Source organism: Ursus maritimus, unplaced genomic scaffold, assembly GCF_017311325.1.
Source record: "Ursus maritimus isolate PB19 unplaced genomic scaffold, ASM1731132v1 scaffold_23, whole genome shotgun sequence".
Classification (NCBI taxonomy): domain Eukaryota; kingdom Metazoa; phylum Chordata; class Mammalia; order Carnivora; family Ursidae; genus Ursus; species Ursus maritimus.
In genome coordinates, this window is record NW_024424786.1 from 33,692,932 (window position 1) to 33,708,050 (window position 15,119).

The 15,119-nt window shown below is 39.4% G+C and overlaps 2 protein-coding genes across 2 annotated transcripts; both read left to right on the forward strand.

Annotated features, from left to right (window-relative positions):
• The first annotated feature begins 2,703 nt into the window (after positions 1-2,703).
• LOC103666096 (olfactory receptor 1013-like) lies at positions 2,704-3,744 on the forward strand. The gene has a single exon (XM_008694122.2). The coding sequence runs from the start codon at positions 2,827-2,829 to the stop codon at positions 3,742-3,744; it is 918 nt and encodes a 305-aa protein (XP_008692344.2). The 5' UTR covers positions 2,704-2,826.
• A 9,454-nt stretch (positions 3,745-13,198) lies between these two features.
• LOC103666097 (olfactory receptor 9G1-like) lies at positions 13,199-14,116 on the forward strand. The gene has a single exon (XM_008694123.1). The coding sequence runs from the start codon at positions 13,199-13,201 to the stop codon at positions 14,114-14,116; it is 918 nt and encodes a 305-aa protein (XP_008692345.1).
• Positions 14,117-15,119: the final 1,003 nt, after the last annotated feature.

Sequence of the window (15,119 nt, forward strand, 5' to 3'; positions counted from 1 at the left end):
TTTCTTTTTCTTTTTGAGAAATGCCTTCCTCAGAAGTGGTAACGGTCCATGCCTCCTCAAGCAGGATATGCGTTTCTCCCTCCTGGGTAAAAGCTCCCATACCACACACAACGCTTGCCTCATTGCCCCTAGCAAGCTCTCTGCTCTGGCCGGCTTCCCAACAAGGATGACAGGTAATTCTATCACAACCATTGGTGCTTTACAAGATTTGGTTTCTCCCAATAAACTACAACTTTCATGCAGTCAGGTCCCATACCTTAGTTCTGTCTCTTGTCCCTAGTGCCTGGAAGAGCTCGAGAACATAGTAAATACTAGTAGGTGTGGCAACAAATGATACGCAATGGGAAAACTGGCTTTGAATCTTGGCTCTATAAGCCTCAGATTTTGTGACTTTGAACAATGTATATACAATTATTTCTCTATCTCTAATAGCTCATCTATGAAATGGGAATAATAATCACATTGACTCAGCAAGATATTCTCGAAGGGCAAAATCAGATGACCCAAATCACTCAGCAGAGTGCTGGGACATATTCAGGATTAGTAGTCATTATTCAGTATATATTATTATGGTAATAATGGAAAAACTAGACAGGTCACTTTTAGGGACTAGCCAAGATGACACCTTCCTTGTCATTTAAAAATTAGGTAACAAGGTGATAAAAGAGGAAAATGAATGTATTTGTTGCAAAATCTATCTGTATAAACACTCAGGATAAAAAAGTCCTCTTCTAAAGATTTATGGTCATAGCTGCAGAGATACTCAAAGATTATGTCTCTCTGAAGTATGCATGGTACAGGGGAAAGACTATGAATTTTATAATCAGGCTGCCTTGAGTTTAAATTCTGACTGCATTTATTTCTGAGTTTGCCTTTGGAAAGTTAATTAAGTGCTCTGGATCTGTTTTCTTGTCTGTGATTGAAATTGCAATACGTACTCCACAGAGTTGTTTGACAATCAAATACAGTTTCCAGGAAGGTCTTTTGCAAAGAGTACGTTCTGAAAATATCACAATAATTATTCATATTAAAAATCATCCTCCTTTTTCTTGCATAGAGCAAGAAGAATCTCCTAAATCAAGTTAACACACTTTTTGATTAATTGCCCTTTAGGCACTTTCAAAGCTATGAACCCCTGGGGTGCTTAAGGATTCAAATACACTGGGGATCCTGAGCAAGTATAAGATATTCGGGTCCACAGTTTGGTCCTTTGTCGGCTGTGACTGTGAGTTTCAGGCAAGTGCTTGGTTCTGGGCAAGGTGAGTAGACATTTCTGTGTTCATAATCAGGGTTGGCTGTACATGTGAGAAACAGGACTCTGCCAGATGATTTGGGTACTACTTAGAACCATTTATCTGACCCCACATGTACAAGGTCCTTACCTGTGACAGCATCTGAATTCAAAAGCAAGAGGAAAGGGTATATTGTTGAGAAACAAAGTTCAGTCCAGTAAAGGTGAAGATCTAATTGGCTTTATCAAGTGATTCATGAATCAATCAGCAACAAATCAGGCAAATAGAAGTTTTAGTTGTATGGAATGGTACTTTTGTGTAGGAAGGAGAGTGGAGCAAAGAAGTTATTAGCAAAATAAAAGAAAGGATTATTTCAGGCCAGAACATCTTTTGGGGATAAAGAGGGAAACAGGGCTTTGATCATGCAGATGACCTCCCTAGTGCTGATCAGGCCATTTCACACTGACTGTTATAAGGTCACATTCCTGGGGTATGTTGAAGCTATAACTAAATCTTGGTTTGTTGTCCCAGGCATCAAAGCACTCTTTGTGGGGGCATATTGGTTCCTTCTTTTTTCTTTTTTTTTTTTTAACCACATTCTAGTGAAGAGAGAAGAAAATAGTTAAGTTAATGGGATGCATATAATATTAGATAAAGAGCAGTGCTAGGGACAATGATAAAGCAGAAAAGGAGTACAAGAAATGCCAGAGAAGTAGATTGCAATATGGTGATGAGGAACACCTGAAAAGGGGTAAGATGTGGCAATTAAGACTTGAAAAATATGAGAGAGTTTGCTAAAAAGATACTTGAGGAAGAGCATCCTCGCCAGACGGAGAAGCAGCTCCAAAGATTCAGAGCACCCCCTGTTTATTCTAAGAATTGAGAGGAGGGTGGCATGGCTGGAGTAGACAGTAGGAGTCAGAAGCAGACAGGCAATAAGCTTGTCCATCTTTGTAGGGACCTTGGCTTTAGTCTGAATTAGCTGAGAAGTCACTGGAGTGTTGGAAGCAAAGAGTAACATGATCTAACTGGTTTTTAACAGGATCACTCTGCCTGCCTTCTTCAGAGACCCAGCTGGGCTAGGGATAGACGGAGGAAGGAAGCTGGGAGACCCATAGAAGCTCTGTGATAACACCCATGGCAAACCACAGTGGTTTCAGCCTGGGGCAGAACCACCAGAGCAGGGAAACACTGGTCAGGGTCTGAATATGTTGTGAGGGTAGAATCAAGGTGTTGCTGATTAGTCAGTTAGAATGTCAAAGTCAGAGAGGAGTCAAGAAGAGCCAATGATTTCCCCTAAACTGGGGTAACACCATTTCCTGCAGTGGAGAAGTCTGAGAGAAAAGCAAGATGAAGAAGGATAGTTGGAACTCAGTTTTTCTTGAAATGCCCAGTACATCGCCTGTAAGACATGTTAAGTAGGAATTTGAACTAGTGAATCTGGAATCAAGGGAAATAAAATGATCAGGAGTTAAAAAAAAAAAAAGTACAGGTAGACCTCCAGTGTATATAATCATTTTATTTAGCATGTTTTCTATTTATTCAGCACAATGATGCAAGCTGAAATCTCATTTTCTCTCCTCTTAGGTGAGCCATGGAGAGAAGCAATCATACGATGACTGACTTCATCCTGGTGGGCTTCACAACAGACCCGGTGATGCAACTGGTCCTGTTTGTGGTATTCCTTAACGTGTACTCACTGACTCTGGTTGCAAATACCACCCTCATAATATTGATCTGTAATGACTCCCGGCTGCACACACCCATGTATTTTTTCATTGGGAATTTGTCTGTTCTGGATCTCTGCCTGACCTCTGTCTATACACCAAAGATCCTGGTGACCTGCATCTCTGAAGACAAAAGCATCTCTTTTGCTGGCTGTGTATGTCAGTTCTTCTTCTCTGCTGGACTGGCATACAGTGAGTGTTACCTGTTGGCCGCCATGGCTTATGACCGCTACATGGCCATCTCAAAGCCACTGCTCTATTCTCAGGCTATGTCTATAAAGCTATGTGCATTTTTGGTAACATCCTCCTACCTTGGTGGCTTTATTAACGCTTCCATCATCACCAAGAGAACTTTTGCCTTGAACTTCTGTAGTGGCAATGTCATTGATGACTTTTTCTGTGATTTGCTTCCCTTGGTGAAGTTGGCTTGTGGCAGGAAAGATGGCTATCAGACGCTGCTGTACTTCCTCCTGGCCTCTAATGTCATCACTCCCACGGTGCTCATCCTGGCCTCCTACCTGTTCATCATTGCCACCATCTTGAGGATCCGTTCCACCCAGGGCCGCCTCAAAGCCTTCTCCACGTGTTCCTCCCACCTGGTCTCTGTCACCTTGTACTATGGCTCCATTCTCTACATCTATGCTCGTCCCCGATCTAGCTATTCTTTGGACAGGGATAAAATAGTTTCTACCTTTTACACTGTGGTGTTCCCCATGTTGAATCCCATGATCTATAGCCTGAGGAATGAGGATGTGAAAGAGGCTCTGAATAAACTCATTAAATAAATCTAGGTTCTCTCCTTCTAAAGAGATGCAGAGACAATTTTTGACCAGCTTATTTTATTTCAAGAAGAGCTACCATTGCATCCCATCATGAATAAGAATTCTTTCAACGAAAGTTAAAGAATTTGTACTCTTGATACCTGACAATTTAAGAGACTGAAGAGAAGATTAGAGCAATTTAGGGGATCGAATTAATTATAAAATGTAAGAATTTGTATTGAATTTCATGTTACTCTAGATTAAAACAAATTAAAAACTTAAAACAAAAAAAGTCTTCTCTAGCTCCACAATGTGACAGAACAGCCCATTCCCTTAGCATGAGAATATTTATGACTGATTGACATATACAGAATTGTATCTGTATGGTTATTACCTTAAAAAATAGGAACAAATAGGCTGAGTAAATTTTTAGTATTTTCTTATGAAATTAATTGGTTGAAATTATCCTTTTCTATTCCCTTAACAGGGTTTCTTAAGCCTTTTTATAAGCACACTTTGTCCCCAGAAGCATTATCACAAAGACCCAGAGGCACCCATGAAAGAACTTGGTACGACTAGACTGGGCAAGCATGCTCTCTCCAATCTCTTTTTCTTACATATGCCCCTCAGTTAAGGAAAAATCAGTTAAGTTTCTATAGATATGATTTTTGTAAATCACTGTAACTCCCCGAGTTCCTCCTTTATTTTACAAGGGTGAACTTGCAAGGTCTTCTACATCCAAATTGTGACAATCTGAGCATCAAAACACAATTGTTAGGATAAAGAGTAATAACTACAGAGATGAAACAACTTGAGACATTAAAGTCTATGACTACCCATTCCTCAAAAGAGGAAAATCCATATAGGTGATACACACAGGTGGTGATACAACAAAAGTGTAAGTATGAGGAGTTGCATTTAATTTTGATTTTTAAAAGTGAGGCAATGAAAATATAATTTATATCAATAAAACATGAATATGTTTTACTGGTAAAAGCAATAGTAAACTAACAAACAAAGATGACAAGAAAGTGAAATTCAAGCAAGAAGTCCCCCAAAATGTAAGAGATCCACGCAGAGCAGGAAAGACTCATCAACACCAGCAATAATACACATTAATCCATAAAGTAAGTCCAAGGTATAGTATCAGCACTAGTTGTAACACAGAGTACCCCAATAGAGAAAGAACGCAACAGTGGAACTCCAAAATATTTGATTTAGACAATCTTCTAAAATGGTTCTATTCGTGCCAACTCAGACTCTCGTTTTCTAAAAGCTCTCTATTTCCCGCTAATAATAATAAAATGCCTATCAAATATGTTATTTTTAGGTAATGTGAACAGATCTAATTGGTGTACCACAGTGACAGAAATACAGGTGTTTAATGTTGTTTAACTGAAAGTATAAAATAAATCATTCCAGAGGGAAGCATCAGATACAAAAAGTAACACTGGCATAATAACCCTTCTTAAAACATCCTAACATCATAAATCCTGATTTTTTACTGCAATAAAGATGCTCAAACTACTTCTCAAGAACTCCTATTTTAATCCTTTTAGAATAAGCAATCAAGCCCTATTTTCCAAATAATTATTAACATCTACCCAGATACTGTCACTTTCACTGACCAAAGTGTAGAGGCATATTATGTTGTGTAAAGAAAAGTTATCTCACCTCCAGAATCAAAAATAACTTACTAAGACCCTAGTGAGAAGATAAAGTACAGCTAAGAATAATCTTAGAAGATGTAAAAATAAATAAGTACATAACACAAATGAAATTAAATTTGTGGCACTGATGTTTTAGAAAACGTTTTAGGATGTGTTTGAGTGTCAGTTTGGAAGTAACTTTTTAAATCACAGTTGGTAATGCTTTACCTGCAGTTTATGGTTGTGAATTCAAAAGAATCTCATCGAACTTTACATCAAAAACCAGGGATGTACTGTATGGTGACTAACACAATATAATAAAAAATATTATTATAATAAAAAAATTATTAAAAATAATAAAAAAGCGAAAAAAAGAATCTCCCATATTAACTTATAGTATATACACTATAAATTCCTAAGAGAATTTAACTACTCAAATCAGAAATGAAATTTGAAGTTTAAAAGAAACTCCTTTCTAAGTTGTACTATTTAGATATACAAGTTTTACTAACTTAAACATTTTTTAAAAGTCCACTCTCCACCTGCTTCTTGTGTAACTCTGGATCAGTCATTCTTTCTCAACACCTCGGTTAGATCAGAATTATCTGGTAAGCTGTCCATATTTTCTTATTATTAGGTCTGAGTCTTTGATCATCTTGCCTTAATGGTTTCAGTATTTTTCTTTTCAAACAGACGGCCAAGGGGAAACTATGAAATATAGTGCTCAGTCCCCTGGGTTCCAAACATAATTCTCCTTGATCTCATTTTGTAGCACTAACTAATTTCTCCTGACCCCACCCAAAGGAGTGACCACTGTTAGATCAATGTATTAGAGCCCAACATGGTCAGAGTACAGGTTCCGATGCATGTTGATAAGTTGTGGGATTTGGGTATTACTGGTGCATAGAAATTTGGCTTTATCCCATGACAGCTCAGCAGCCCTTTGCATTCTACTATACAGCGGAAGGTCCAAAGCCTCCTTTCCAAGTCCTATCAATATCTTATAGCAGTTTCTGCAACAGCTGAGAGGAAGAAAACACAACGTAGCTTGTTCTGCTATTTGTGGTGGGAAAGGGCAATTTTCAAGAAGGGAAGGAGCAGAAAATAAAACTATACAACTGACACACAAAAGAGTAAGTTTTCATGACGACCTCAAGAGCCCTGAGGCTGACGATGAGAGCCATCTAGACTCAGGCTCAAAATAAATCATGAGAAGTGTAATTTCTTTTAAATGTGTGTTTGTCCCAGGGGGTGGGAACACAGAAGACACTTTCTTTCTTTTTGCCTTTATTCAGTGGCTCAATTTTTTAATTTAAGTTCAATTAATAAGCACATAGTGTATTATTACCTTCAGAGGTAGAGTTCAGTGATTCATCTGTTGCATATAATACCCAGTGCTCATTACATCACTTGCCCTCCTTAGCACCCATCACCGAGTTACCCCATCCACCTACCCACCTCCCCTCCAGGAACCCTCCATTTTTTTCATATGATTAAGAGTCTCGTGATTTTTCTCAGAAGACACATTTAAGAAGAATGTTAAGACAACAGCTTATTGATACTGGCAGGTTGCCATAGCCTCTGGATAAGATTGGCTACCAGAGAATTCCTTTCTACAGTAACGCTTGAAACTTTGACCTAGCATCCATGTTTCAGTCCCAAGGAAACACAGTGGAAATACGTGCACAATTTTGTTCTGCATGTCTGTGTTGTGGATTTGAGTCTTTTCAAGATCCACAGAGTTCAGGTTCCCAAAGAGATCAATGACCCAAAAACATCCATAATTATTCTTAAAGCCATAGTACATAACACAGAGAAATAAAGTCAACAGAAGACAGACAATCAGAGTCATCAAGAGAAGCCAGTGCCAAAGAAGAGTATGCTTGACTAGCAGAGGAAAACAGCAAAGGCAAAAAGGGACTACGTTGCCATCAATTTTCTTATCTCCACTCTTTTGCATAATATTAACAATTGTAGATTCACGATCATATGACATTAAAAACCAACAAAATAGTTAATGCTCAACACACAATAGCCATTATTAGATGTTAAATACCCTCCTAATCTCCTTAAAGATACATTGTGTCTAGTAAATAGCCCACAATCTTATAGAAATGTGTTCTTTCAGATGAAAAGTGCATGATACCACCCATGATGAAATTAATTCTCAGGGGGAATAACTAAATGTTCCAAGGTGACCAGTTTAGAAAGAGTTGGGACCAGAATTCATCTCAGGTCTGTCTGACCCTGGATCTCATGCTAAGGAGTCCACATTGATTCCCAAAATAGACTCTCCTGCAAAACACCTGTATGCAAATGTACGTTAGTTCCTTTAATCACCACACCTCTGTAAAGTAGGACTGCTATCATTCTATAACAGTCCTAATAAGGTCTAATAACGGCATTCTAACATTCCTTGAAACTGACTTACTCAATTTGAATCTAGAAGGGACAAGGAGCAAGAAGCTAAAGCCTGAGCTCCATGGCAGGTGATACTTGCACTCTCTGAAATAGAGGGCCGCTGGTGTCATGAGCATCTTTCACGTGTCCAGTCCTCCAATACTAGTTTATAAACATATCCTTCAATATTTCCAACAGCCCTCTCTAGTAGTTACAATTATTATTCTTCTTTTACAAGATTTAACACAATTGAGTAACTTGTGTAAGGTCTTCTGACAGTTGTAAGCAGTGAGATTGAACTTAAACCCCTTTCATAACCTCCAAGGCCCAGTGCTGTCTCAGCTTGGATTACCCACCAATCTTGGCCGCCTTTCCTTTCAAAGATATGGTTCCTCATAGCTCTTCAACATGAAAGAATTTTCTGTTCAATTGGAAACAACCTTCCACACAAATATACTCTATTTTGATAATTCAATTAGAGTGTCTTTTTCAGGGGTCAGACTTTGTTATCTTTGAGGATTTGTCCATAGTTTTTCTTGTGCATGCCCGGGACTAGCACAGAATACTCAGAGATTTCTGTTATTGCCAGTACGGTGAAATAACAAAGAAGTCCATGCAAATGCCATCACTGGGGCAGACCAGAATGTGGATTTCGTTGACATGCCTCTGAAGAATGAGGGCTGTCCATCTATTCATCTATTCAGCAAATATTATTCATGCCTCCTCTGTGGCAGATACTGTTTCAAGGACTGGCATCCAACAGTGAACAAAACAAGCCACAGAATATGCCTTTCTTGTATTCATATCGCATTGGGAGGACACAGGAAATAAAGTAGTGGATTATATGGTACCCCAGGTGATAAGTACACTGGAGAGTAAAGCAAGGCAGGGGATAGACAGTGCTGGGGTGTGGACGGGGCATAATTCTGACGGGGGTGATCAGGGAAGATGTTTCTGAGATAGTGATATATTTTGAACAGCTAAGGGAGATAAAAGAAGAATTTAAATAGAATGAATAGCAAGTTTAAATGCCTTGCAAGTGAATATCATTTGGGGTATAAATGAAGCATATGCATGTATGTGTGAGTGAGCAGAGTTCCTATAGAGCACTGTAGGCATCCTTAGGGAAGATGTCCCCTGGGGGGCAATATCCCACTGCACTGTGAAGCTCTCCCTTTTCCACCCATGCACCTCTCCCTAGGGTACCGGCCATCTTTCTGGCAAGAGTGGGTGGGTTAGGACATGAGGTTTGGCCAGTCAACAGTCATTTGCCCCATCTCTTCAAACATGACTAAAGGCAATAATGCCTAAAAGGATGGAGGAATTTTGTCATGGAGGCAGAATGTGTAGGAGGAATTTGCTGTAGTAGAAAGAACACAGAATGTAGAGTCAGAGGCACTGAGTTTAGACTCAGCTATGTCCACTGATTTGCTCTATAATCCCTAGACATGATGTACATCTGAAGGAAGGCTGACATCTCCTCATTTTTCTGATCTTGAATTAGGGGTGGGGTGTAGTGTCTATGCATTCATGATTCAGACTTGGGGCACATACTGCTTTGGGCAGGGCTAATCACCTCCCTCACACCACCAAAATTTTGCCATACCACTGACATTTCAAGCATTTCTTAAAGATTTATTGATGTATTTGAGAGAGAGAAAGAGAAGGAGAAGAACGGGAGGAGGGGCAGAGGGAGAGGGAGAGGAAGTCTTCAGTAGACTCCAAGCTCAGCCCAGAGCCCATGCACAGCTAGATCTCATGACCCTGAGATAAGGACCTGAGCTAAAACCAAGAGTCAGGCACTTAACCGACTGTGCCACCCAGGTGCCCCTCAAGCATTTTAATGTTGGTGCGGACTAAGCCAATGCTCTGACTGTTGCATTACAAGTCCTGTGTGATCTCATCTAACAACAGTCCAACAAAGACACACTACATTCCAGACAGATCTGACAAATCTGCACACTTTGTCCACCCTCCATTGCATGTCTTTCTCTATGCCTTGATGGTTGTAGTTTCTTTTTCTTTTTGAGAAATGCCTTCCTCAGAAGTGGTAACGGTCCATGCCTCCTCAAGCAGGATATGCGTTTCTCCCTCCTGGGTAAAAGCTCCCATACCACACACAACGCTTGCCTCATTGCCCCTAGCAAGCTCTCTGCTCTGGCCGGCTTCCCAACAAGGATGACAGGTAATTCTATCACAACCATTGGTGCTTTACAAGATTTGGTTTCTCCCAATAAACTACAACTTTCATGCAGTCAGGTCCCATACCTTAGTTCTGTCTCTTGTCCCTAGTGCCTGGAAGAGCTCGAGAACATAGTAAATACTAGTAGGTGTGGCAACAGATGATACACAATGGGAGAACTGGCTTTGAATCTTCACTCTAAAAGGCTCAAATTTTGTGACTTTAAACAATGTATATACAATTATTTCTCTATCTCAAATAGCTCATCTATGGAATGGGAATACCAATCACATTGACTCAGCAAGATATTCTCGAAGGGTAAAATGAGGTGACCCAAATCACTCGGCAGAGTGCTGGGACATATTCAGGACTAGTATGCATTTTTCAGTATATATTATTATGGTAATAATGGAGAAACTAGACAGGTCGCTTTTAGGGACTATAGCCAAGATGACACCTTCCTTGTCATTTAAAAATTGGATAACAAGGTGATAAAATAGGAAACTGAATATATTTGTTGCAAAATCTATCTGTATAAACAGTCAGGATAATGTCCTCTTCCAAAGATTTATGGTCATAGCTGCATAGATACTCAAATATTATGTCTCTCTGACATATGCATGGTACAGGGGAAAGACTATGAATTTTATAATCAGGCTGCCTTGAGTTTAAGTCCTGACTGTGTATACTTCTGAGTTTGCCTTCAGAAATTTAATTAAGTGCTCCGGATCTGTGCTCTTGTCTGGGATTGAAATGGCAGTACCTACCTCACGGAGTTGTTTGACAATCAAATACAGTTTCCACGAAGGTGTTTTGCAAAGAGCAGTCTCTCAAAATATCACAATAATTATTCATACTTTAAAAATCATCATGTTTTTTGCATAGAGCAAGAAGAATCTCCTAAATCAAGTTAACACACTTTTGGTTAATTGCCCTTTAGGCACTTTCAAAGCTACGACCCCCTGGGGTGCTTAAGGAATCAAATGCACTGGGGAACCCGAGTAAGTATAAGATATTTGGTCCACAGTGCAGTCCTCTGTTGGCTGTGACTGTGAGTTTCAAGCAAGTGTCTTGGTCCTGGGCAAGGTGAGTAGACAATTTCTGTGCTCATAATCAGGGTTGGCTGTACATGTGAGAAACAGGACTCTGCCAGATGATTTGGGTACTACTTAGAGGCATTTATCTGACCCCACATGTACAAGGTCCTTACCTGTGACAGCACCTGAATCTGTAGCATTATCCTATTGCTTTAAATTAAGGTGTTAGAACCAAAAAGAGAGAGACCCATGTATGGAGCCTACAAGCAAAATTAACACAATATCAATTATGAAAGAAAATGCCCTGGTGGTTACATATCAGGTCTCTGGAGTTAGAGAACACCACTTACTAATTTTATACTTACTATCTACTTATTAACACTGAATTTGGTCAACTGTAAAATTGTTGCTATTAACCCCCAACATACCTATGATGGACGTTGTGGGAAATAATAAAAATAAAAACTCTAACAACAATGCTTAAATTAGAGGAAAACATTCAAAATTGTTGCCTATGTTCATAACTAATCAAATTCTGGAATAATTATGACAATCAGTGGACAATTAAGTTAGACGATATTAAGTTGAAGATTGAGTCCAGGAGTTTTCAGTGTTTCCCACAGGAAAGCCCACTTAGTTCTCAGGATCTATGTTTTCAAAGATTTCATGCAGTTGCACAGTTCTTGTCAGTTTGTATTAAGTGACTCATTTAAAACAAACAGCCCACAAAATCTCATAATAGCCTAAACATTAAGATGAGATAAACACCGAACTGATCTATGTTTGCATCAAAAGCAGGCGGCAAAGGGCATATTATTGAGAAACAAAATTCAGTCCAGTAAAGGTGAAGATCTAATTGGCTTTATCCGGTGATTCGTGAATCAACCAGCAACCCATATGGCAAGTAGAGGGATTGGGAGTTGTATGGAATGGAAAATTTTATAGGAAGGAGAGTGGAGCAAAGAAGTTATTAGCAAAATAAAAGAAAGGATTATTTCAGGCCAGAACATCTTTTGGGAATAAAGAGGGAAACAGGGCTTTGATCATGCAGATGACCTCCCTAGTGCTGATCAGGACATTTCACACTGACTGTTATAAGGTCACATTCCTGGGATATGTTGAAGCTATAACTAAATCTTGGGTTGTTGTTCCAGGCGTCAAAGCACTCTTTTGGGGGCATGTTGTTTCTTTTCTTTTGATTTTTTTTTCTTAATGTTCTAGTGAAGAGAGAAGAAAATAAGTTAAGTTCATGGGATGTAGATAATATTAGATAATGAGCAGTGCTAGAGAGAATGATAAAGCAGAAAAAGAGTACAAGAAATGCCAGAGAAGTAGATTGCAATATGGTGATGAGGAACACCCGAAAAGGGGTAAGACGTGGTAATTAACACTTGAAAAATGTGAGAGCTTGTTATAAAGATACCTGAGGAAGAGCATCCTGGCCATACAGAGAAGCAACTCCAAAGGTTCAGAACATCCCCTGTTTATTGTAAAAATTGAGAGGAGGGTGGCATGGCTGGAGTAGACAGTAGGAGTCAGAAGCAGACAGGCAATAAGCTTGTCCATCTTTGTAGAGATCTTGGCTTTAGTCTGAATTAGCTGAGAAGTCACTGGAGTGTTGGTAGCAAAGAGTAACATGATCTAACTGGTTTTTAACAGGATCATTCTGCCTACCTTCTTCAGAGACCCAGCTGGGCTAGGGATAGACGGAGGAAGGAAGCTGGGAGACCTTTAAAAGCTCTGTGATAACACCCATGGCAAACCACAGTGGTTTTAGCCTGGGGCAGAATCACCAGAGCAGGGAAACACTGGTCAGGGTCCAAATATGTTGTGAGCATAGAATCAAGGTGTTGCTGATTAGTCGGTTAGAATGTCAAAGTCAGAGAGGAGTCAAGAAGAGCCAATGATTTCCCCTAAACTGGGGTAACACCATTTCCTGCAGTGGAGAAGTCTGAGAGAAAAGCAGGCTGAAGAAGGATAGTTGGAACTCAGTTTTTCTTGAAATGCCCAGTACATCGCCTGTAAGACATGTTAAGTAGGAATTTGAACTAGTGAATCTGGAATCAAGGGAAATAAAATGATCAGGAGTTAAAATATAAAAATGGAAAATAAAACTCCAGTATATATAATGCTTTTATTTAGCATATTTTCTATTTATTCAGCACAACGAAACAAGCTGAAATCTCATTTTTTCTCCTCTTAGGTGAGCCATGGAGAGAAGCAATCATACAATGACTGAGTTCATCCTGGTGGGCTTCACAACAGACCCGATGATGCAACTGGTCCTGTTTGTGGTATTCCTTGGTGTGTACTCTCTGACTGTGGTTGCAAATTCCACCCTCATAATATTGATCTGTAATGACTCCTGGCTGCACACACCCATGTATTTCTTCATTGGAAATCTGTCTTTTCTGGATCTCTGGTATTCTTCTGTCTACACCCCAAAGATCCTGGTGACCTGCATCTCTGAAGACAAAAGCATCTCCTTTGCTGGCTGTGTATGTCAGTTCTTCTTCTCTGCTGGACTGGCATACAGTGAGTGTTACCTGTTGGCCGCCATGGCTTATGACCGCTACATGGCCATCTCAAAGCCACTGCTCTATTCTCAGGCTATGTCTATAAAGCTATGTGCATTTTTGGTAACATCCTCCTACCTTGGTGGCTTTATTAACGCTTCCATCATCACCAAGAGAACTTTTGCCTTGAACTTCTGTAGTGGCAATGTCATTGATGACTTTTTCTGTGATTTGCTTCCCTTGGTGAAGTTGGCTTGTGGCAGGAAAGATGGCTATCAGACGCTGCTGTACTTCCTCCTGGCCTCCAACGTCATCACCCCCTCCGTGCTCATCCTGGCCTCCTACCTGTTCATCATTGCCACCGTCTTGAAAATCCGCTCCACCCAGGGCCGCCTCAAAGCCTTCTCCACGTGTTCCTCCCACCTGGTCTCTGTCACCTTGTACTATGGCTCCATTCTCTACATCTACGCTCGTCCCCGATCTAGCTATTCTTTGGACACGGATAAAATAGTTTCTACCTTTTACACTGTGGTGTTCCCCATGTTGAATCCCATGATCTATAGCCTGAGGAATAAGGATGTGAAAGAGGCTCTGAATAAACTCATTAAATAAATCTAGGTTCTCTCCTTCTAAAGAGATGCAGAGACAATTTTTGATCAGCTTATTTTATTTCAAGAAGAGCTACCATTGCATCCCATCATGAATAAGAATTCTTTCAACGAAAGTTAAAGAATTTACAATCTTGATACAAGACAGTTGAAGGACATAAGAGAAGATTAGAGCAATTTAGGGGATCGAATTTAAATATAAAATGTAAGAATTTGTATTGAATTTCATGTTACTCTTTTTTAAAACAAATAAAACACTGAAAACCAAAAAGTCTTCTCTAGCTCCATAATGTGACACAACAGTCCACTCCCCTTGCATGAGAATATTTATGACTGATTGACATATACAGAATAGTATCTATATTGTTATTTCCTAAAAAAAAAAAATAGGAACAAATTGACTGAGTTAAGTTTTAGCATTTTCTTATGAAGTTAATTGGTTGAAATTATCCTTTTCTATTCCCTTAACAGGGTTTCTTAAGCCCTTTTATAGGCACAGTTTATCCCCAGAAGCATTATCACACAGACCCAGAGGCACCCATGAAAGAACTTGGTACGACTAGACTGGGCACGCATGCTCTCTCCAATCTCTTTTTCTTACATATGTCCCCCAGTGAAGGAAAAATCATTCAGGATTCCAGAGATACAATTTTTATAAATCACTGTGTAACTACCAGAGTTCCTCCTTTATTTTACAAGGGTGAACTTGCAAGGTCTTCTACATCCAAATTCTGACAATCTGAGCATCAAAACACAATTGTTAGGATAAAGAATAATAACAACAGAGATGAAGCAACTTGAGACATTAAAGTCTATGACTACCCATTCCTCAAAAGAGGAAAATCCGTATAGGTGATACACACAGGTGGTGATACAACAAAAGTGTAAGTATGAGGAGTTGCATTTAATTTTGATTTTTAAAAGTGAGGTAATGAAAATATAATTTGTATCAATAAAACATGAATATGTTTTACTGGAAAGAGCAACAGTAAACAAACAAACAGACA

Coding starts and splice junctions, on each gene's coding strand:
- LOC103666096 (XM_008694122.2), top strand. CDS start 2,827: ATGGAGAGAAGCAATCATACGATGACTGACTTCATCCTGGTGGGCTTC.
- LOC103666097 (XM_008694123.1), top strand. CDS start 13,199: ATGGAGAGAAGCAATCATACAATGACTGAGTTCATCCTGGTGGGCTTC.